Source organism: Ostrea edulis, chromosome 4 (genome assembly GCF_947568905.1).
Source record: "Ostrea edulis chromosome 4, xbOstEdul1.1, whole genome shotgun sequence".
NCBI classification, from domain to species: domain Eukaryota; kingdom Metazoa; phylum Mollusca; class Bivalvia; order Ostreida; family Ostreidae; genus Ostrea; species Ostrea edulis.
The window spans coordinates 71,016,813-71,040,996 of NC_079167.1; the positions used below are offsets into that span (position 1 = coordinate 71,016,813).

Below are 24,184 nucleotides of genomic sequence, written 5' to 3' on the forward strand. Positions count from 1 at the left end.
TTCAGATTCCTTAATGATGAAGGATGTACTAATTGTCTCCCTTCCATATTCAGAATTGCAATTAACCTCCTTTATTTTTTAATGGAAACTTTGAATTAATTGGAATTTTGAATGAAAGGGTTGTTATGTAACAGGCCTCCATAACCGTGCAGGCAGAAATAACACTTTTCCTCTGTAAATTCAACAAACCTCTTCCAATGCAGGTTGGAAGTTATTACTAGCAACAATTTTTGCACCTGTGTGACTGATTGATTGATTGTATCTTGTTTAATGTCCCTCTCAAGAATATTTCACTCTTATGGAGACGTCAATATTGCCAGTGAAGGGCTGCAAAATTTAGGCCTAATGGTATGCTCGGCGCTTACAGCCTTTGAGCAGGGAGGGATCTTTATTTTGCCACACCTGCTGTGACACGGGGGCCTTGGTTTTTATGGTCTCATCCGAAGGACCACCCAATTTAGTTGCCTCTTACAATAAGCAAGGGGTACTGAGGACCTACTCTAACCAGGATCCCCACAGGATAATGTGTGAGAGAAAATGAGATTCAATCATGCTTGAATTTAGCTACAGATCCACCCCTTTTAAAAACCTTCAATTTATGGCACACAAAAAGCTGTGCACGGTTGAGACCTGATATTATTGTATTCTTGTGTTACTGTCTCATAAAATTAATTTTAAAAAATTCGTATCATGTTTTCCTACTATACTTGTGTCCAAACATGCCTTCAAATATTCATGAAAGGCCCCATACGACCCGAAAACTCACAACTTTTGATGATTTGGTTTGTTGATGACGTAGCCATGTTAGGTAGCCGGTCAATTTGAACCCTGTTGCTCTTGGTATTTATTCATGATATTTGTTACAAGTTATGTATTCGCTCTTCATTTATTATAAACACAAATAATGAATAGAAATTTAAAAAATAGTGTATCTCAAGGTAAAATAAGCTCTTGATTAATGAAAATGCTACCAAATCTGATTTGCCCCAACAATTTCTTAGAGAGCTACAGTTCTGCAGTTAGCTTGAATACTACCGCAATCACTGGTTGCTAGCTATGTTAAAAATGTCACTTCCGTTTTAAAAAGCATGATCACATTATTAAACACAACAGAGGAAAATTTAATAAAATTCATAAAATGTAAGCATGCCAAATTTTGTTCGATTTTATACCCACCATGACTTGCACTTTAATCGGCCAGCATGTGATTTGATGAAATTGAGGATATCTACAGCTGAGAATATAGCCTAATCTCACCATAGCAGTGATATACCACTATTATAGTGAAATTGACACTTTCCCCAACCTGTATGATATCACAACAGCCAACAGCTAGAGATATAGATTACACAGGAGTAATTGTACACACATATATATTATGCGTACACCATCGACAGAGAATGCAGCATTCAGAAACTTGTGTTGAATTTTGAAAATTGTTTTTATCTTTCAGACCCAAGTGAAAATTTAAGAGAAATTTTAGCTGTCATAGTTTCGCAAAGCAGTGTTGCCAAATCCAAGAAATTAGCCTACTTGAATGCTTTAGTAAAGCTTGTGCTGAAATATGGAAATGACAAATACACTGGCTTTTCAAAGAGAGACATACTGTGTTGGTGAGTGACACTGAGGATTTCCTCTCCCATTTGTCATTGATATCATTTTCTAGAGTTACTTTGATAACTTTGTGAATACAGTAATTAAATCTTATACTAAGTGTATGTTCATGGTTAGTGTTGTGTCATAGATATAGTGCAATCGATTGTTGTGTAAACGGTACAGATATGTCTGCACAAACTTAAATATTTTGTTTTCTTGCTGAATGTTTTATAATCTGAAAATTTTGGGGAACCTAACATGTTCTTATTAGACAAGTGTCACTGTATATATGTGTGTGTGTGTATAAATAGTTTTAAAATGATGCATTATATTCTTGTGCTCCATGTTACTAAAGTCTACAACGTTTTACAGTCTGAGGCTGTGTTTATTCCACGAGGCTAAAGAAGTACGTGCAGCAGTGTTACGAGTTCTGCGATACCTCCTACAGGATCCTGAGACGCTGGATTTACTGTACAGTCTCCATATTGATTACTTAATAGTCAGGTGTGTACAATCTCCATATCAATTACTTAATAGTCAGGTACGAATAATCTCCATATCATAAAATAGTCAAGTGTGTACAATCTCCATATCGATTATTTAATAGTCAGGTGTGTACAGTCTCCATATCGATTACTTAATAGTCAGGTGTGTACAATCTCCATATCATTAATAGTCAGGTGTGTACAATCTCCATATTAATAGTCAGGTGTACAATCTCCATATCATTAATAGTCAGGTGTGTACAATCTCCATATCATTAATAGTCAGGTGTGTACAATCTCCATATCATTAATAGTCAGGGGTGTACAATCTCCATATCGATTACTTAATAGTCAGGTGTGTACAATCTCCATATCATTAATAGTCAGGTGTACAATCTCCATATTACTTAATAGTCAGGTGTGTACAATCTCCATATCGATTACTTAATAGTCAGGTGTACAATCTCCATATCATTAATAGTCAGGTGTACAATCTCCATATCATTAATAGTCAGGTGTACAATCTCCATATCATTAATAGTTAGGTGTGTACAATCTCCATATTACTTAATAGTCAGGTGTGTACAATCTCCATATCGATTACTTAATAGTCAGGTGTACAATCTCCATATTACTTAGTAGTCAGGTGTGTACAATCTCCATATCGATTACTTAATAGTCAGGTGTACAATCTCCATATTACTTAATAGTCAGGTGTACAATCTCCATATTACTTAATAGTCAAGTGTGTACAATCTCCATATTACTTAATAGTCAGGTGTGTACAATCTCCATATCGATTACTTAATAGTCAGGAGTACAATCTCCATATTACTTAGTAGTCAGGTGTGTACAATCTCCATATCGATTACTTAATAGTCAGGTGTACAATCTCCATATTACTTAATAGTCAGGTGTGTACAATCTCCATATCGATTACTTAATAGTCAGGTGTACAATCTCCATATTACTTAATAGTCAGGTGTGTACAATCTCCATATCGATTACTTAATATTCAGGGGTGCATTTTACAAAAGAACTTCCAACCAACATTACATATTGGAATTCTCCTGCTTATTGTAAGATAATTCACTTCAGTGTTAAATAGTGAAGAAATAATGTTGAAAATTAAGTTTCAGAAACGTTTTGATACCTTTATTCAAACTAATAACTGTGCAATACAATTTAAGACTTTCGACTTTGTCGTAAGTTCTTTTGTAAAACGGGCCCCAGGTGTGTACAATCTCCATATCGATTACTTAATAGTCTGGTGTGTACAATCTCCATATCGATTACTTAATATTCTTGTCTTACAATCTCCATATCAATTACTCAATAATCAGGTCCTAGTTCTAGATTTTTTTACACCATATTTCAATTATCTTATGAGGATATGATTGACTTGATGAATGATTTTCAAATTGTGTTCACTTTAATTCCAGGTCAATAGATATATGTTTGGACAATGAAGTAGAGAGAATTCATGCAATAAAACTAGTTAGAAAAATTCTACAGATTGCTCCAAAAAGATTATCCGACCTTCTGTTTTATCCGTTGGTTGCCATTAGTAACGATGGTACAGCAGAGAGAGACAGAATGGTCAGGATCGCATTGGAAACAATTTGTGAAACAGGTGAGCTTAATTGTGATTTGTGAAACAGGTGAGCTCAATTGTGATTTGTGAAACAGGTGAGCTAATTGTGATTTGTGAAACAGGTGAGCTTAATTGTGATTTGTGAAACAGGTGAGCTAATTGTGATTTGTGAAACAGGTGAACTTAATTGTGATTTGTGAAACAGGTGAGCTTAATTGTGATTTGTGAAACAGGTGAGCTTAATTGTGATTTGTGAAAAAGTTGAGTTGATTATAATTTGTAAAACAGTTGATTTGATTGTGATTTGTATAACGGGTGAGCTTAAGGTAGCTCATCACACTAAAATTGCTCATTAAAACGCCTCTTATGAAGTATGATTTCACCATCGAAAGAGTGATACAGCTCTCAATTATTTTATATGAATATTTTGTGATTTATCCCAGAAAGATAAAAAAAAAAAGGTATTTTGTTTGCAAATAAAATACTTTAAGAGTCCAAATTTCACTGTGATTTGATGCATAATATGAATATCTAAGAAAACATGGCTAAACGACTCGGATAGACGTTCTAATCTTTTAAATAAACAAATATTTATGAAAATTGACATTATTTTTTTCTAATGTTTTTTAAATCTACAGATAAAATCTTCAAATGACATGTCTGTTAGAAAAAAGATATATATCAGAGAAATATATTTTAAAAAGAAAAATTGAAATGAAGTAGTCAAAATTCATATAACCATGTTTTACTGAATGTCTCTCTGCATTTTATCTTCAATAGATGGTAATTTTGTTTATTCATATACAAATTCAGCTTTGCTTTAATATTGTAGCGTTTCTGAACCCTGAGTTGCTGGCGAGATGTGGAGGAATTGGTGCTATTTTACGAGCTGCCCTCGACTGTCACCAGTACCCCAGAATCAATGAATCACTGGTGTCCACCATTTTACATCTCTTAAACCACCCACGAACGAGACATTTCATTAAGTTCAACACAGACTTGGAGGTCAGCCCTAGAATTCATTGTGTTGTATTAACTGGCAGATAATGTGATTCTCACTAAAAATGTACAAACAGATTTCCCTTTAAGCCCATCAGATTCATTGACGGAAACTTGTAATTTGACCAGAAATTTTTCCTGATGTCTTGACTCAGTTCTTTTTTTCTTTCTTTTTTTTAGCAACTGTTAGCCCCCTTTACAGACTGCCATTACAGATATAGTGCGGAGTCTTCTGATCAATCCTCGGGGTGAGTTGATATCATCGACATCTCACAAACTCTGTGACAGAGATTTCCAACAAATACAATCCTAAATCTAGCATTCGCAATCGACCAGATCATTAGATGTGTCTGTATCCGGGGTAACTCACAGAAAATAAACATGTGTCTGTATCAGATGTGACTCACTGAAAATAAACATTTGTCTGTATCAAGGGTAACTCACAGAAAATAAACATGTGTCTGTATCAGTGGTAACTCACAGAAAATAAGCACGTGTCTGTATCAAGGGTAACTCACAGAAAATAAGCACGTGTCTGTATCAAGGGTAACTCACAGAAAATAAACATGTGTCTGTATCAGTGGTAACTCACAGAAAATAAACATGTGTCTGTATCAGTGGTAACTCACAGAAAATAAACATGTGTCTGTATCGGGGATAACTCACAGAAAATAAACATGTGTCTGTATCCGGGGTAACTCACAGAAAATAAACATGTCTGTATCCGGGGTAACTCACAGAAAATAAACATGTCTGTATCTGGGGTAACTCACAGAAAATAAACATGTCTGTATCTGGGGTAACTCACAGAAAATAAAGATGTGGGTTTGAAAAGCAAATGTATTTAAATGTATACAGATTAGGTTATCATGTATGAATGATCATGCGTCATGGTGCATTTTGTGAATTGAAATGTAAATTTCTTTATTCCATATCATTGTGACTGTTTACTTTCGTTTTAGGGAGGAGAAGGAACATCGTTTTGCCGCCAGTAAGATGGCTATTGTCTCCATCATGAGAACCTGGTCAGGTGTGTAGATTTATAATGCTGTGTATTTTCATGGTAATGTGCACTTGTGTGGAGATTTGTTGTCACAGAAATAATGAGTATTCATGAGTTTTGTTCATTTCATAATGTGTCAGTGTGGAGCTGTGTGTACACATTACATTACCTTCTTTTTTCAGATCATGAGATAAAGGTCACTGTTAGACATTTTTATTCTTTTCTTTTTTTATCATTTAATCTACAAATTCATATTTATTCTATTAACAATTCTTTTTTTTATACATATATTTGTAAAATACATGTATTTTGACTTTTATGCATACATTTACCTTGAGGGTAGATGCTTCATGAAATTTCAGGGAGCTTTGAAATTTTAGATATTAGGTAAAGTTTTTAGAAATGAGAAGCAATACTTTGAAAGATACATATTACTATATTCATATTCAATTTTTAGGTCATGCATGCATGTATATGGATTGCATAACTGTACACGTATATTTGATACACATTTGTGTATTGGTACATGTAAGTGTATTTAATACATGACTGTGTATTTAGTACATGGGAACAGTGCAGTGAAATGTACACTGTACATTGTTTTTTTTAGGAATTATTCATTTCTGTTGGTAGTGGTTTACATACGCTCTACGTTGTTTTTACAGGAATTATCCGGTTCTGTCGGCCTGATGGGAGTGGGTTACAATCACTAGTGGGCATTCTCTATCTACCCTACAAAGAAATCCGGGTCAGTGGGTTATCAAACCAATGTCATATTTTTAATTAAAGCAATTAACATTATCAATTGATTTTGTAAATTTACTCAAGTTTATGGTTTCTTTGATGATTTTTTTTTTCAGCGTGGAATTCTGGAGATTTTATTTGATCTGTTTCGTTTGAAAATTCCTGAGTTAACAGAAGATTTCAACACTGCCTTACTAAGCGTGGGTATGTATATCTCTGTGTCTCAGTTTAAAAACAAAATTACATCAACATGAAAATTTTGTCAATGAGAGTAATATTACAGTTAATCAAAGTAACTGATCTTAGGCAATTCACTTGACATCAGTGATTCACTGTATTTATAGAACAAATTCTCTATAAAGTTTAAAAGACGGATTATTTATAGAACAAATTCTCTATAAAGTTTAAAAGACAGATTATTTATAGAACAAATTCTCTATAAAGTTTAAAAGACAGATTATTTATAGCATGTAACATGTCTCCTGTACTAATGTATTTTATTTTTATGCTACTGTCATGACTCCGGACACTGGGCAGCATTAGACATCACAGTTTAAAGGGGAAACTTTACCTTAAGTATATCTCTTGAACTAAGGGGGATGGGTTTTGTTATTACACATATAGATTCCTTTTTGGTACCAAGACTTGTGATCTTGGACTTCAATCTACTTTTCGAAAATGTCTAACACCTTGTTTATATTTTTTGAACTAAGAGGGATAGGGCTTTGATATTTCACATATAGATGCCTCATGACCAGGCCTTTGATTGGGTACCAAAACATTTGACCTAGTAACCTTGACTTTGGACTTTGACCTTTACTATAAACTTTAACCTTGGCTTTATCTTTTGAACCATGGGGAACAGGGTGAGTAGATCCGCGCTTCCCAGCGACCTATGTTTGTACGTTGTCTTGTTCGGAGATTGTAGTACCTGTATGTCTCCATGATTAATGTATTCTTATTTGTTTTGGCTTCCATCAGATCCCAGTGAAATGCAGGAGAACTGGAAGATTACAGATGGATTTGTAGCGGAAGAAGGAAAGTGTATACTACCCCACATGGCTAAAATTAGGTATGTTTAATAAAGAGGAAATGTATTACATGTGTTTTAATATCATACCCTGTACATGTACATGTATATATTGGTCTTCCAACTTTTTTGTGTGACACCTGATTTCAGCATTTTGTATTGTATTTATTTCAGACCAAACTTAATAGAAAATCATTTAGCATTACTTCTGTCTGCTTGGATAGGAGCAGGAATACTAGAGGTAAAATCAACTACACTCTCTTCTACATTTTGGAAAAATTTCATGGCTGTGACATTTTTCTCATTTGCATAAAAAAATATACAGGCATTGTAGTCTTGACAGATAATTAGTGAAGGTGTTAATTACTATTGGGTGTTTGTCCTGAGACACATGTACACTGTACTTAACAAGTTAACAGCTTATGTCTATGGATCCCAAATCAAGGATGATGCAGTAGTCTACTTGATGATAGTTTGTTTACGGACTTACCATGGTATTTCAGGCATTAGTAGAAGTTTTAATTAGCAGTGATCGTCAACTCTTCGTTCAGGCCACGATACTTCTGGGTGACCTTCTACATTTGGTAAGTTAACATACTAAGTCTTCTGTAATGATTGTAGCTTGTTAATAAAGGAGGAGGGGGATTAACATGATAATCATGATTGATAGGAGGAGGATGATAGATAAAACATGGTCGATGATTAATTTGATGATAATCTAGATTGGCATGATGATGATGATCAATGTGATGATGATGATTAAGGTGACGATATGGAGAATGAGTAATAGGATGCTGATGATTTGTCTTACAGGCTAACACCATGCTACCCCCGGAATGTACCCACCATAACCACTGTCTGCCATCTCTCCTGGCCCTGGCTTCATCACCTGATCTCACTTCAGCTCAGACATAGTAAGTCTCGTGTCCTGTTTTATGTTTCTATTGTTTGTACAGATGGCGTTTTTAACCATGACACCAGATTAGCTAACGAAAAAAATATTGATCCTTAGTTTTACTCAGAATAGGATAATATCCAAGAATGCTAAGTGGACTTATTTTGTGTCGTATTGATGAATAACAAATTCTTTACAAAGTGGGCTTATTTTGTGTCGTATTGATGAATAACAAATTCTTTAATTCTTTCCAGTCAAGCTAGAGAAGCTATTTATTACTTGGAACGTCTTCATTCCATGAAGAAGCGGGGTCCCATTCCCTGCAGTCTGTACCTGGACCAGCTGATTCAAAGAAACGGGGGGAGACCAGTCGGACAGACCAAATTCTATCTGCGGAAGAAGTACGACTTGTATATCAATAAAGTAAGTTCTGTGTACGTTGACCAGACGTGTACTTACAGTACACCCTGTTGTACCCTTACTATACAAGGGGAATAACTTCTGTGATACAACAACACTGACTGCCCTTTATTCTCACTTCTTACTTTTTTCCCAGATTAGAGGTAATAAATGAAAATTATACTTCTTGAATTTTCCTTTAAAAATATTAAGAGGACCCCTTAGATTACATTCTTGTTCCTAACATGTTTGAGAAAATATTCCAAGAGTAAGAAATTGTAGCTTTTGGCTTTTTAGGGTTTACAGAGTAAAGAAAAAGCTCATACTGAGCAACTGGATGCAATATGGTAACAGTTTTAGGGTGAACATCAGGTGATGGTGTATCAAGCTTCAAGTAAATGTTGAATTGTTTCAGTCACCAACTGAGGACATGATAGGACAGGCCATTAGAGATTCCCAGGTTGTCAGCACTAAAGATATTACAGACTGGGACTGGGACCTCATACCTGCCATTCTAAAGGTACGTGACCTCACCATGACCATTCTAAAGGTAAGGGGGCCTCAATTCTGACCATTCTAAAGGTAAGGGACCTCATCCCGGCTATTCTAAAGGTGAGGGATCTCATCCTGACCATCCTTAAGGTGAGGGATCTCATCCCAACCATTCTAAAAGTGAAACTCCTCATCCAGACCATTCTAAAGGTGAGGGACCTCATCCCAATCATTCTAAAGATGAAGCTTTCATCCAGACCATTCTAAAAGTGATAGACCTCATCCTAACCATTCTAAAGGTGAGGGTCCTCATCCCAACCCAACCATTCTAAAGTGAGGAATCTCATCCTGCCCAATGTAAAGGCAAGGGAGTATTGCTCTGACAAAAACTGCGGGAAATCCAGCTGAATTATAACATCAGACAAAAAACATGCAGTAAAACAGGACATTACCTCATTGTGCTCTTTGCAAGTGTTGAAATTTCAAATGATATTATTTAGCAAAAAGAATCTGAATTTTACTTCATCATTGCCATGTACTGTAATCTCACTTTTCACACATTTATGCTTCAGTGGCCTGAAGAGAAGTTAAGAAGACTAGATGACCAGTTTACATTAAAGTAAGCGAAACCAACAAACATTTCAATACTAGGATACCAATTCAAAAAGATATTTTAAAAAATTAGAGATGCATGGGGTATAATGTATTGCTTTTTTCCATTAGATTCTTTAAGAGACTTGTTCACTTTTATAAACCAACCAATCACCGATTTTCCCGGCTTGAGATTGACCACAAACTGGTACAGAAGATTGCACACTCAGGCTGCCTGCTCGTGGACTTTCTATTATCCACTGAACAGGTGAGTCTGATCAGTGACTCAGCACAATGTTTGTATAAGTACATCAACAATATTCATGGGCTTTTAGATTTTGACGTGCAAGACTGTAAAGTTCTAAGTCAGACAGACAGGGATTTTAATGTTCGTTTTATGTGACAGTGATTTCGCTTTAAAAATCCATTTTTTGCCAAAAAAGTGAATTTCTTAGAATATATATACTGTATGGTTTGTACATTACAATTGTGATAGTTGTGTTAGACATGTAATTCCTGGAATGGGTTCCCACCAACAAGCAACTCATATTCTCTATTTCGGTAGAAATATACAATGTTCTACATTTTTGCTTTTGTACAGGATGAAGTTCAGAAATTGGCACTAGACATGATCAACGACATAGGAGGATGCATTTCTGAGGTAAAATCTGCTCTATCTGTAGATTTACAAGTTTAATGTAATCTGACTGCACTATCTGTAGATTGACAAGTTCAATGTAATCTGACTGCTTTGTCTGTAGATTTACAAGTTTAATGTAATCTGACTACTCTATCTGTAGATTGACAAGTTTAATGTAATCTGACTGCACTATCTGTAGATTTACAAGTGTATTGTAATCTGACTGCGCTATCTGTAGATTTACAAGTATAATATAATCTGACTGCTTTGTCTGTAGATTTACAAGTTTAATGTATATATTTACAAGTTTAAAGCTGTATGACCCGATGTTCATGTATTATTTTTGTACATAATTACTTTAAAGCAGATTAATTCCTTTATAAAGTTATTAACTTTCCCTTAATTACATGCTTGAAAACATCTACATGTAAAAGAAAACAGTGAGAATATTATTTAGAAAGTAAATATAGTGTGGTACATATATAAATCATACGGAAAACCTCGATCCTTTCACCCAAAACACGGTGTTTTCGATGAAAGGCCCGAGTTGTTCCAGATAACGCATAAATTATACAGCATTAGACGTCTCTAAATAGAGCCACGTGCATCAGGGGAATCCCAACATGATGTATTAACTCATACGCAACTGTCTAGTTTTAAGGCTGAAAGAGCGCAAAACAACGAATTACTAAGAGGTATTTGATATTTTAATTTCTATTAAACTTATGGCACGGTTGTAACAAAATACACAGCTTTACACAGATAAGACCACTGATATCTGAAAGTTTGAACTGGTTACGTGACTGTCACTTGATATGGCAGAGTGACGCGGTTATTTGTAAACATCGATTTAAAATCAAATAATTTGGGTTAAAACAGGTGAAATAATGTATATGTCATACATCCTCATAACTACATACGTGCGTTGATTTAATAGCGTTTTTACGAGATGGGGAAAAAATGTTGTAATTCGGACCATACAGCTTTAATGTAATTTGACTGCACTATCTGTAGATTTACAAGTTTAATGTAATCTGACTGTTTTGTCGGTAGATTTACAAGTTTAATGTAATCTGACTACTCTATCTGTAGATTTACAAGTATAATGTAATCTGACTGCACTATCTGTAGATTTACAAGTTTAATGTAATCTGACTACTCTATCTGTAGATTTACAAGTTTAATGTAATTTGACTGCACTATCTGTAGATTTACAAGTTTAATGAAATCTGACTGCACTATCTGTAGATTTACAAGTATAATGTAATCTGACTGCTTTATCTGTAGATTTACAAGTTTAGTGTAATCTGACTGCGCTTTCTGTAGATTTACAAGTATAATGTAATCTGACTGCTCTATCTGTAGATTTACAAGTTTAGTGTAATCTGACTGCACTTTCTGTAGATTTACAAGTTTAGTGTAATCTGACTGTGCTTTCTGTAGATTTACAAGTTTAGTGTAATCTGACTGCGCTTTCTGTAGATTTACAAGTATAATGTAATCTGACTGCTCTATCTGTAGATTTACAAGTTTAATGTAATCTGACTGCACTATCTGTAGATTTACAAGTTTAATGTAAACGTGTAGCATCAGTGATAATGATGTGTGTATTGTCATTTGATGATTTGTTCCTGTAGATCGCCCAGCAACGCCTAGTACCGGAGTCAGTCCTCAGTCCAGGAAATGTCATCAACACATGTAGCCAGTTCTACTTTCTGTTTGTTGGAAGATTTTCAGGGACAGTCATTGGGGACAAGTATCTGGAGAAGACTGGCATTTATCAGTAGTATGTACAAGGTGTAATGGACACTCTGCCAACTGAAATACAATTAGTCCTTTTTGATCTTCTTTTAGTTTGGTCACAGATCTCGCATTTCCCAATAATTTTTTTCAGTTTATTGGATATAGTTTCCATAGCACCCCAGGACAGCTTCGTAAAGTTGACTGTGTCCAGTTTAAACTACAGTAAAGATGGCAATACGCGACCAGTACTGGCCAAAGCCTTGTGTTCAGCTACTGAGGTACATGTAACATCAGATTGACCATCTAAAATCTGTTAGTGTTACCATTGACAATATTTTGTAAATCTGTACAATAGTCAACATAGAATGATGAAGACGTTTGTTCTTGTAATTGTAGTCTGCTTGACTTTAGTAAAGCATTTGTGTACATGTAATTGTAGTCTGCTCGACTTTACTGTACCAAGTTTCTGCGTACGTTGCTGAGAGCACGAGTGGCAGGGTTCAGTACGTGGGGGATGGAGTTGCTGGTGAACCAGTTGTACGATCAGAGCAACCAGGTGGCTCAAGCTGCTCTGCATGTCCTGGAGGAGGCATGTGATGTACAGGTAAATGTCTCACCTGTTCTCGGATTGTTTGTTTACGTTTGACATACACTGTACATGTATATGTATCCATAACATAATTGTGTTACATGGTGATTATTTTTCGTGGATTTTTTGGTCACCCCATCCCAGTCTTCACGAAAACATTTAAAACTTGCTGGCCAGTCGGACCAGTGAACTGTCTGAATTTACTAGCCCACACTGAAATTTACTGGCCCCCTAAATTTTCATATGTTTATCACATATATTATGGAATGCAGTGTAAAAGTGTACAATTAAATTACTAAACCTATGGTTATTACTCGTATTCATATCCACCCTAAGACATCCTTTCTGTCGATACCAGAAAAACAAAACCGTAAACAGTATTTTCTCTTTCTCTTCGCCTGCAAACAACAAGACTAAAAATTCACGTATTTTTCACAAACATGAAAACAGCCCGAACGCACCTTAGGAAGTAGCCTTCTCTAAGATAATTAATTCTATAAACTATAGAAATTGCATAAAATCAGAGATAACTGCAATTGACTAGGTTCATTTTAATTGGACAATGCCATAAAGCAGGAATTATCGGTGTGCGGTGCGATACTGAACATGGCCATTTTTGTTGTTTCAACAAGTTGTTCGTTTAATATTCACGTGAACAACGTACAAGTTATCTTGACAATTACAAGTATAGTTATCGTTCTTTACGAAATAAACAAACCACGATGTCCAAACACTTACTTTATGTGTTATTTTTTGATTTATTTTTATTTTGATGGGAAAATTTAAGCAAATAAGACGTTTAGAATATCTAAATCCAACATTATATTTTATGTGACTTACAAAAAGTCTACAAGCCCATCGGACTTCCTGATTTTTAATTTTCACTGACCCGACCGTAAAATTCACTGGCCTCGGTCTTCGGACCACTGAGTTTTCGTGAAGACTGCCATCCCACAAATTTGAAACGCGCACAATTTCTTGATTTAAACATACAGAAACCACATTGACACAGTGTTGTTGATAGTAAATTAAAAGTGTACAGTTTTGGCAGTTCACAAAGATTGGGCCCCACAAATTTAAATGATTTCTTAAGATTTGGGCATAGTTATTTCGCTATGGGCCTTTTTGAAATGATAAAGCAAAATTGATAAATTATTGCTGTGTATTTGCAGCCCTGTCTGAATTCTGTCATCAAGTTGAGACCACAGTGTCTCCACCTGGGGGAGAGAGGGGTCCTTCTACTCTGTCGCTTTATGTCAACAAGTAAAGGATTTAAAATGCTCAGCGATGCCAACTTCATTCACAACGAAGTCCAAAAGTGGGAAAAGGTATTGAGAAATATTTAAATTTTCAATGTTTTGCATTCGATATCTTTACAAATTGAAATGATAGCCATTTGCTTATGAATGTGAACAATGTGTGTGAATCTTGATAAATATAGTACGACTATTTTAATGGCTGTGAATATTCTGACAAAAATGAATTAAAATGTCAAGATAAAAAATACCTGTACGCACTTCATGCTGGCATAAAGCATCACAGTTTATGCCCTCATGTATTTTCAAAATGGAAATTTATTTCATTAGTCAACGCATACACATCTTTCTTAAATTCCCATATGTGTTAGAAAATGGAATTAGAATGTTATTTGTGACATAAGGTTAGATATTGGTAACATATTTTCATAGACCTTAAATGTTATTTGTGATGTAAGCTTGATAATTTGTGACCAAATTTTATAGACCTACAATATGCGATACGTTCACATTGTGGAGGAACTGTTGAATGAAGCTTTAACAACGTACGAGAAAACCTACGAGGGCTCCTTCACCCGCAGATCTAACAGGAAGTAAGCAATACTGGATGACATTTCTTCATGCACCTTGGTAAACTGAATCATCACTTTTCAACTCTTTCATTGTCTGTGATCTTGGTTCATTGTGCTATTTGTATGTTGCTAGGAGTGCCAACAAAGATGCATATGTATCAGTTCATTTGTATGGGCAGTTAACTCAACACAAGGAAGGATTCAGCCTGCTACAACAACAGGTAACTAACTGTCACTTCTACAACAGGTAACTAACTGTCACTTCTACAACAACAGGTAACTAACTGTCACTACAACAACAGGTAACTAACTGTCACTACTACAACAGGTAACTAACTGTCACTACAACAACAGGCAACTAACTGTCACTACTACAACAGGTAACTAACTGTCACTTCTACAACAGGTAACTAACTGTCACTTCTACAACAACAGGTAACTAACTGTCACTACAACAACAGGCAACTAACTGTCAATACTACAACAACAGGTAACTAACTCACTTCTACAACAGGTAACTAACTGTCACTACAACGACAGGTAACTGTCACTACAACAACAGGTAACTAACTGTCAATACTACAACAACAGGTAACTAACTCACTTCTACAACAGGTAACTAACTGTAACTACAACAACAGGTAACTAACTCACTTCTACAACAACAGGTAACTAACTGTCACTTCTACAACAGGTAACTAACTGTCACTACAACAACAGGTAACTAACTGTCACTACAACAACAGGTAACTAACTGTCACTACTACAACAGGTAACTAACTGTCACTTCTACAACAGGTAACTAACTGTCACTACAACAACAGGTATCTGTCACTACTACAACAGCTAACTAACTGTCACTACAACAACAGGTAACTAACTGTCACTACAACAACAGGTAACTAACTGTCACTTCTACAACAGCTAACTAACTGTCACTACAACAACAGGTATCTGTCACTACTACAACAGCTAACTAACTGTCACTACAACAACAGGCAACTAACTGTCACTACTACAACAGGTAACTAACTGTCAATACTACAACAACAGGTAACTAACTGTCACTTCTACAACAACAGGTAACTAACTGTCACTACAACAACAGGCAACTAACTCACTTCTACAACAACAGGTAACTGTCACTACTACAACAGGTAACTAACTGTCACTACAACAACAGGCAACTAACTGTCACTACAACAACAGGTAACTAACTCACTTCTACAACAACAGGTAACTAACTCACTTCTACAACAACCGGTAATAACTGTCACTACAACAACAGCTAACTACATTGTAACTGTCAATTCTAAAATTTATTCCTTTGTACGGGCAGTTAAACCAGAGAAGTTCTACAGGGAAAGGTAACTGATAAATCTAACTCCTTTGTATGGGCAGTTACTTCAAGGAAGGATTAAACCAATAGACAGTAAACCTTACTCAAAAGCACCAAGCTCTGGTGTTAAAGTTTGTAGAAAAATTCTCACTGCTAACACCATTTCAATTTTGTGACAGGAGTGTATCAGAGAATTTTTCCAATGTATCAAATGTCTGGAGCTGCACTCTGATGAAGATGTTCTGAAGATGAAGACAGCACTATGGGCCGTGGTATGTAGAAAAAACAGGTTAAAGAATAAAATCTTCATGTGTAACGAGCGACATATGTAGGAGAAATTCAACTTTCTGTTGTCATTTAGGGACATATTGGGACGTCGACCTGGGGTGTAAACTGGTTGGAGGAGGAGAGACTGCTGCCAGAAATCATAAAGCTAGCGGAGGAATGTGGTGTCTTCTCTCTACGAGGGTAACATTTATTGTCATAGAAACCAATAAGTACACGGTACAGTATGAATGTTTATGGCAAATGTTGAAATTTCAATTTCCCTTTCATATTCATTTTATCAGTATAGACAGAGAGTTCGGGTGAATAACAAAATGGCTTTGAATAATTTTATGAAATAAACTCTTTGAAAAATAAACAAAGCAATGAATATTTTTGTGCATGTTTTCATTTTGAGGTCTAAAACTGATAGGTTTTTCCCCCACAGAACTGCCTTCTATGTCCTCGGACTTCTGACCAGCACACGGGAGGGAGCGGAAGCGGTCACACAGCTAGGCTGGGAGTCCTGCTGGCACACACGAGAGGATCGCTGGCCAGTGGTGGAAGACCGCTCCGAGCTCCTGACTGAACTGCAGGACAGCGAGAGTGGACGCTCGGACCTAGAGTTCCGCGGCGCCAGCTCACCCAGTGTCATGTCCTCCAGCCTCTTCTTTATTGAGGAGGAAAAGACTGTCACAGAACAAGGTTGTGAATCTGGACTCATACACAGCTGTGATCAAAACTCAAACATTGAGGCTTCTGTGTTCATTCCGAAGAGGAGTAAGACATTACCAAATGAAATTAATTTTCATAAGCGATATAAGTCATTACCAAATAGGACTATTAATATTAGGAGTTACTCACTAGGGCATCAGGACAGAGACAGAATCATTCGTGATGACCACAGGTTGGGAACAAGGCGTTTGAATTCACCTGTCCGACAGATTGACAATATATTGCCAGAAAATTTACAGTCTTCTAAAGTAGAAGACAAAATTCAAAGTCCAAAATCTATTCCTGTGATATGTTTATCTGACCTGGATTCGGGAACATCCGAGGGATCCGGTACTGACAATGTAGAGGGTAAGACTGATATCTGTGATAGTGTAAGTGCAATGGATGACGATGGTGAAGGGATTTCCTTCCGAGTAAAAGACGATGATAAATCAGACAGCTCAGAAACAAAGACTCTGACAAATCAGTCATTAAAGAAATCGCCAAACCTGCGGGACGGGAGGTGCAGCAGCAGTGATAGCTCGCGGACCAGTAACAAAAGTCGTGCCGATAGTTTTAACACGGACTCTACGACCAGTGGCGTCAGTTCATGTGAGTCCGGGCCACATACATGTCTTTCACCTGATTTTATGTCCCTTAGTCCGATAGCTAGCACTAGCTCTATAGACACATTAGGGGTCAATCAGCAGGGGGGTTCAGATGTTAAAGACCTGATACACCCATCGTCTTTCCGAAGAAAATCTTTAAATCTCAAACGAGTACCAAGTCTTAGAAATAAACAGGCAAGTCCAGCGTACGGCATTCTGCCGTCAGCTCAGCTGTTAGAGGGTATGTCGACAGAGTCAGCTATCATGTACACTACATCACGTGACGCGATAGGGTACGCCACGTGGCGCTCCATCAAGCGACAGCGCAGAATCAGTTCAGATGTAGAGTCTGACATGGGGCTAAATTCTCTGTATGGAGAAGAAGACGGAAATGAGATGACGAGAAAAAACAGTATGGAGTCCAAACTGAGTATCGAAACATTTACTTTTCGAGCAAGGTAAATATGAGTCATTGTCTTGAAATCTCTCATAAGAAATATTAAAGATTATTGCAACAGTACCTATTAGAATACTCTGAAATGTACCAATATATTCTATCATCGGAATCATTTTATTAACATGTACATGTACAAGTATATATGGAGATGGATTAAAAGCAGCTTTATTCAAATACTTACTGTTATAATTTAAAGGAATGAGGTACATATATGTGTAACTTTAGATTTATACCCCCACAAAATAAAGATTGGGTGGTATGTAGGAATCATGTCTGTCTGTCCGAGGGATTATTTCTGTCAATTATAACTGTTATTTATCATAAAGGCTGTAGATGGCCAAATAGTGTGTCATGACCCGGAGCCAAGATTTGTTGACCAAGTTCAAGGTCATTTATCAAATTATTTTATGGGCCATAACTCTGTAATGTAGAGACGTTAAAAGCTCATACTTGGTAGAGAGATTTTTTTTGGCCATATGTTGTGTCATGACCCCAATTCAAGGTCATTTGGTCAAGGTCTGGTTCAAAAAGTGTGAAATTTTTGTCAGGGCTGATAACTTTGGAATGCATGCATTAGAAGCACAAAGGTTGCTTATTATTATCAGATGATGTGTCACGACGCAAGGTTATTTAACTTAATATTAGGTCAGAACACATTGTAGTCTATAAACTTGTAATGCAGGGATTGAAGAAGTATGTATGAAATTGTCTTCGAAATGCCGTGTTTTGAATATTTGCCTCTCTGGGTCGCCTCACAGGGGGTGTTAATCTATTAGTCATGTTAAGATAATTCTAGATTTACTCATATCATATTCACCATGTATGTTCCACATTGATGCAAATTATAACCTGTCCATTATAGTTCTGGAATTCCTCGTAACGCCAGCAGCGTGTCTCTGTCTGACCAGGAGAGAGCTGTTCCTCCCCATGGAGTGTCTCCCAAAGCCATTCTCCTACAGAGAAGACCACATACGGGGGAGGCGGAATTCCTGGGCTTGACCCTGCCTGTCGACATCAACATGATGTTCCAGGTAAAACTCAGGCTTCCTACTGTTTAATATTGTGTAGCAGAAGAATGTGTTATTCAGTGTTTCAAAATTAGGTTTGTCAATATCAAATTGTATTTATGTAAAATAAGACTTGAATTTTAAGGTTAGAACATTACAATTACTGAAAATTGTTACATTTCATGGAACTGGTTTTGTCAGGTTCATGCAGGGGAAGACAAGCGATCCGAGTCATCTCCAGCGGAGAAAGAGGACGTGTCTCACGAACAGAAGAAGACACCCAGTAAGAACACTTTTCTCTTTATTATGAATATTTCAAAGATTGCATGCCAAATTCAGTTTGGTATTATCTAAAAGACATTCAGAGAGATATGTCATCCGCTTCCTATTTAATGGACATTGTAGGATCTCGGAAGTCATCGCGGAATGTTTTAGTGCAGGAAAACTTTGAACACGACCCTACAATATGTCTGCTTTGTTCTCAGCTGAAACGCCAGGACCTCAGCCAATCAGAGATCGAGGAAGGTAATATACAGTTGAATCTTTAAAGTACACCATCTTTGATGTTGATTATGGATGTACAAATGTTTATACACATAAGGACCTTCATGAACATTTATAATGCAATAGTACTGGCTTGGATTTATCGCTCAAGTTTGAGTTTTCTTTTATCAGAGCAGTCAAAATTTTAGTAAAATCTCAGACTTCAGTGTCTCAAATTAAGTTCATTTTGAGAAAGGCCTGATTATGTTCCTCATTTTGAATATTGCACAAAGTAAATCCTACATGTTTGATTGACAGCTCTACAAGAGGAGGGTGACCTTTTGTCTATGACAATGGATAAGGATCCTGGGAGTCTGAATGCTGCCATTAAACAACAGAAAGGTCCACGCCTCCGCTACAGCAGCGTGAACGAGCCGTCGTCTGCAACTCCAGGAAGTGTCACCAGCTGTACCAGCTCAGACTCATGTAAGCCAATCAAACTTTGCTTCACAAAATGATCTGGTAGTTAAGGTCATTGGATACCCAAAATTTTGGACTCTTCAAATGTTGTAGCATTTTTCTGTGTTAATGTGGGATTTTCTATTATTTTATCAATCAACAAAAGTAAATCGGTCGGTAATACATGAAATGCACCAATAAAAAGACGTTTTAAAAGGATTTCAATTTCGGGGTAATGTTTTTCCGTTGAATTTTCAAGTGAAGATAAGTGAATAATACAAAACTAAAGGTCGTTTCATTGGAAATTTTTGTGGTAAATGGGTTTTTGAAATATTAAAACATTTACAAATAGTTTTGCAGAATTCTATACCAAATTGTATGGGGTATCCTCTATCTTTAAATCACTAGTAAAAGTTTCCAATGACCATAAAATAAATCATTATGCTGCATTTCATAGAAAATTTTCTCATTAAATTATGCTTGCATTTATTAGTGATTTATAAATGTGCAATACGACTTAACTCTGTGTTTTACAGTGACCATGAAGATGTCTTACGACAATGTACACGGGAAGGGTCTAATCAGAAAGGAACTCCGGAAGCTGGTCATTAATCTCAGCAGCTCTGTAGGGATCAAGGGCTCAGAGCAGGGGCTACTCATGTGAGGGTTTCTGTCACTTTGTTATGGGAGTTTGAAATACATTTACATGTTCTTAAAATGCAAAACATGAAGTAATATCTAGATTTTACTAGTGTTCATCAAAATTGTACTTCTTAATACTTCACACAGCTGTAGGATTGATTTTAAGTTATTATAGAAGGTTGCATGTTTTTTTTCCTCAATCAGGTTGAAGCAGAAGTTTCCTGCAGTGTTTAAGGATATTTGTTTTTACTCGGAGGTCTGCCATCTGTTGTCTTCATGTTCGTTCAGATTAAACGCCAGGAGATTTGTACAGGAACTCTTTGAGGATTTCAGAATGAAAAAGGTACACATTATAGTTTTTGTAATTCATTCTCTAAACTCGTCAATATTGAATAGGGGATGAAAGTTTTACATACAAATATGTAGAGAAAATCTTTAGATATTGGCCAAGGTGACTCAGGTGAATGATGTGGCCCATGGGCCTCTTGTTGGAATTTTATACAAAATTTTGCATTCCATTGTGGGATGGGGATATACACTGAATCCATGAAATTTTGAGTCTCCACAAAAATCTAATGATTCTGTAGAGGGTAGTGAAGAAAGACTTTACACACACATTGTGCTTTACTTAATCTTCATTTGATTTTAGCTGATATTGGAGCCTTACTCTCTAACCAGCATGGTGGAAGGATCTGAGAAAAGTGATATTGCCATCAGTAAACAGGAAAACTTGGACAGCTTATATGAGTACAACCAGTTTTAACAAAACATGTGGGGAGGATCCCCAACTGTGATCCAAAATCCAGAGTTGTCTGAACAGCGAATTTGACAAGCGGTTTCCAGAGATCTACCCTAGTTATTTCTTGTAACTCATTGCCTGGAGAAGTTTTGATCAGGGCCTTGAAGGCTGTTGATACTTAATGTTGTCCATAAGGGGTGCAGGAAAAGTGTTGTAACTGAAGCTTAGAACTTCAAGAGAATTTCAATTCCAAACCCTCAATTCCTTATGCATATAGAATAAAGTAGTATGCATGTGGACTATTATTGCACACTGTTCCACGGTAATTTCAAATTGCAGAGGAAAAATGTTTTCATCTTTGTTCTTGTGAATCAGTGTTATGTTGTTTATGTATGGGCATTGTCTGCCCTCCAAAATAGTGATGACTTTGAGTAATAACTTTGAGCAATGACCTTGCTGTTTCTATCTGTGCCGATTTCTTCGCACTGGAATCCTACATAACCTATGTTGTCATGATGATTTTATTCCCTGTGATGTTCAGTACTGTTGTACATGAATTGTTCACTTTTATTTTGATCTCTTTGTTACTATAGTGATAACATCAGACTCAATGTCTAGTTTTTATTACAATGTTACTTTCCAAATGTTTGCACGAAAAGAGAAATGGATATATTTGTTTGTGCGAATGTCAGTGGAGATTTAGTGTATAAATGTGTCGGAAGTGTAAGTGTAAAAGACAAGTGTTAAACTGTCATTATCGTGAATCTATCACAAAATTTTAAAACTGGTCGGCCATCACCTCTGCAACACCAATATTAATCAGGCTTACGATTTTCGTCCTATACAATGTGTTATTATATTTGTGTCCTACTTCTACATTACAGAATTTCTGTGCCGATGTAAATTCATTCATCTTTTCACTATGCAAGCCAGAAAGTCCACGAAACCCAGAAAAGCTATTCAGCCTTAGATTTGTCATTTTGCTATTTGTAAAAAAGATTTCCCCTACCATATATTTCAACAATAATTAATAATCAGGAAACTGATTAACATCTGTAATTTTTACCATTGTCAGAAGGAGATAATGGCATTGTTTAAAATATGTGTATTATTTTAACACCAACTGTATTCATATTACTGATGATTACATATTGTAATCACCAAACATTCGTTATTGATGGAATTATAAAAATAAACCAATTTACCAAACGAAGTCTCTCATTTTGTCATTGGGGAGATGTAACTCTTAGTTTAAGCAGGTTTTACTTTTAGAGCTTGAAATAAAGGTTGTGTTTGTAAATGCATTTTCTATGTATTAGACAGTAAAATGTATAGATATAGCAATTTTACTTAGAAAATTTGTTTTATATAGGGTGTCTTACGATTGAAGTGATGAGGTTCAAAAGCCTACAAGGGAGTCCCTTACTTTTAAGCATTAAAATTCTATTTTAAGGTAATATTAATTGACAGGAAATTAAAAATTTTAAGATGTATCGCTTTTTCCCCCATTTGTGTGATTCATAAGATAAGTTATTTAAAAGAAACAAGATGTGTTTGTGAAACACTATGCCCCCAATGGCAACAAAGAAACAAATGAAAGGTTTTGTCATAAGGAATCTATATACATGTACAAAATAGTTCAGGAAATATTGCCAAGGTAAACTTTTCTTAAAAGTAGGCCAATGTACCACAAGGTCAAAAACCTTGGTACCAAAAGAGCACAGGCACTTGTTTCTGTAAATAAGTTATGAACTCTGCATACTAATAACACTGATATTATTAGTATACAGTGGTCATAACTTATTTACAGAAACAAGTACCTGTGTAAAAAAAGGCCTTGTCACAAGGAATTAACAAATGAAATATGGGAGCTTTATCAATTACCATTCACATATTGTGAGCAAGGTTAAAGTTGAAAAGGGTCAAGGTCACTAAAATTTCATATCATAAGAAATCTATATACAAAAAAGCCCTACCTTAAATAGTTCAGAAAATACTGCCTAGGTTAATTTGTAAAAGTAGGTCAAACTCCAAGGTCACTAAACATTAGGTTAAAAACTTCGATACCAAAAGAAAGATGTTGTCACAAAGAATCCACTTACAGAGAACCCTATTAAAGAAACGTGAGCAAGCTTAAAGGTTCAGACAGAAGAATGGATAGGATAAAAACATGCCACTGATCTTCAATCTTGGGGGGGGGGGGGGGGGTGTAATAATTTATATATATTTCTAAGAGATTATTAGATAATATCAAATTGGTTTTGTAGTGTGGATTTCGTTGTCGTTTTTTAAAATGTTAAATGGCCAAACGTGAGTAAAGTACAGTATCTGATAACTTCTAAGGTCAAAGACGTCAAGGTCATTTTATGCACTTCATCATTATGGGTGGGGGGGGGGGGGGGGGGGGGTTGAGACTTTCTGTACAAGTGCGTACATGTACAAACCCATAATTTTTAGGATATGAAATTCAATCAATTTATCCAGAAAACTGTTCTAAGAGTTTGTGATCTATTATTTAATTTAAAATTGGGAAGGGAGGTAAAAAAATAACTCCGCTTTTACATATGAAATCATCACTATCAAATAGTTGAACAAAGCTTCTTTAACTTCTCTGACCTACAGTCAGAACTCCCCGGTGATCATGAAATTTACAATTCTGGTAGAGGCCTTCCTGCTCTATATGACTATCCTTTATGTCCCCCTTGTCTCAAAGACTCCAAACCTTCAAATTTAGTACATACTGTTTCTAAGACGTTTTCGTCACCAAAATTGACCAAAATATCGGCATAAAAATGATACGTAACTAATAATCTAGTTTATTTCGGTGGGGTTGGAGGGGGGAGG

At 36.0% G+C, this 24,184-nt stretch overlaps 1 protein-coding gene across 1 annotated transcript in view; it reads left to right on the forward strand.

The window, feature by feature from the left end:
* Positions 1 to 22,549, forward strand: part of LOC125668193 (uncharacterized) — a 70,165-nt gene extending 47,616 nt beyond the window's left edge. Inside the window, exons 10-42 of the mRNA XM_056163664.1 lie at positions 1,454 to 1,613; positions 1,969 to 2,100; positions 3,524 to 3,714; positions 4,508 to 4,680; positions 4,855 to 4,922; positions 5,637 to 5,704; positions 6,343 to 6,425; positions 6,538 to 6,625; positions 7,403 to 7,493; positions 7,626 to 7,692; positions 7,955 to 8,035; positions 8,265 to 8,365; positions 8,601 to 8,769; positions 9,161 to 9,265; positions 9,810 to 9,856; positions 9,961 to 10,096; positions 10,430 to 10,489; positions 12,106 to 12,254; positions 12,363 to 12,489; positions 12,651 to 12,815; positions 13,973 to 14,128; positions 14,543 to 14,649; positions 14,762 to 14,849; positions 16,147 to 16,239; positions 16,329 to 16,435; positions 16,680 to 18,011; positions 18,873 to 19,041; positions 19,219 to 19,300; positions 19,423 to 19,542; positions 19,819 to 19,986; positions 20,496 to 20,619; positions 20,806 to 20,944; positions 21,251 to 22,549. Of these exons, the coding sequence (XP_056019639.1) occupies positions 1,454 to 1,613; positions 1,969 to 2,100; positions 3,524 to 3,714; positions 4,508 to 4,680; positions 4,855 to 4,922; positions 5,637 to 5,704; positions 6,343 to 6,425; positions 6,538 to 6,625; positions 7,403 to 7,493; positions 7,626 to 7,692; positions 7,955 to 8,035; positions 8,265 to 8,365; positions 8,601 to 8,769; positions 9,161 to 9,265; positions 9,810 to 9,856; positions 9,961 to 10,096; positions 10,430 to 10,489; positions 12,106 to 12,254; positions 12,363 to 12,489; positions 12,651 to 12,815; positions 13,973 to 14,128; positions 14,543 to 14,649; positions 14,762 to 14,849; positions 16,147 to 16,239; positions 16,329 to 16,435; positions 16,680 to 18,011; positions 18,873 to 19,041; positions 19,219 to 19,300; positions 19,423 to 19,542; positions 19,819 to 19,986; positions 20,496 to 20,619; positions 20,806 to 20,944; positions 21,251 to 21,364 (5,060 nt within the window). The 3' untranslated portion in view covers positions 21,365 to 22,549. The remainder of the gene's footprint in view (positions 1 to 1,453; positions 1,614 to 1,968; positions 2,101 to 3,523; positions 3,715 to 4,507; positions 4,681 to 4,854; positions 4,923 to 5,636; positions 5,705 to 6,342; positions 6,426 to 6,537; positions 6,626 to 7,402; positions 7,494 to 7,625; positions 7,693 to 7,954; positions 8,036 to 8,264; positions 8,366 to 8,600; positions 8,770 to 9,160; positions 9,266 to 9,809; positions 9,857 to 9,960; positions 10,097 to 10,429; positions 10,490 to 12,105; positions 12,255 to 12,362; positions 12,490 to 12,650; positions 12,816 to 13,972; positions 14,129 to 14,542; positions 14,650 to 14,761; positions 14,850 to 16,146; positions 16,240 to 16,328; positions 16,436 to 16,679; positions 18,012 to 18,872; positions 19,042 to 19,218; positions 19,301 to 19,422; positions 19,543 to 19,818; positions 19,987 to 20,495; positions 20,620 to 20,805; positions 20,945 to 21,250) is intronic.
* Positions 22,550 to 24,184: the final 1,635 nt, after the last annotated feature.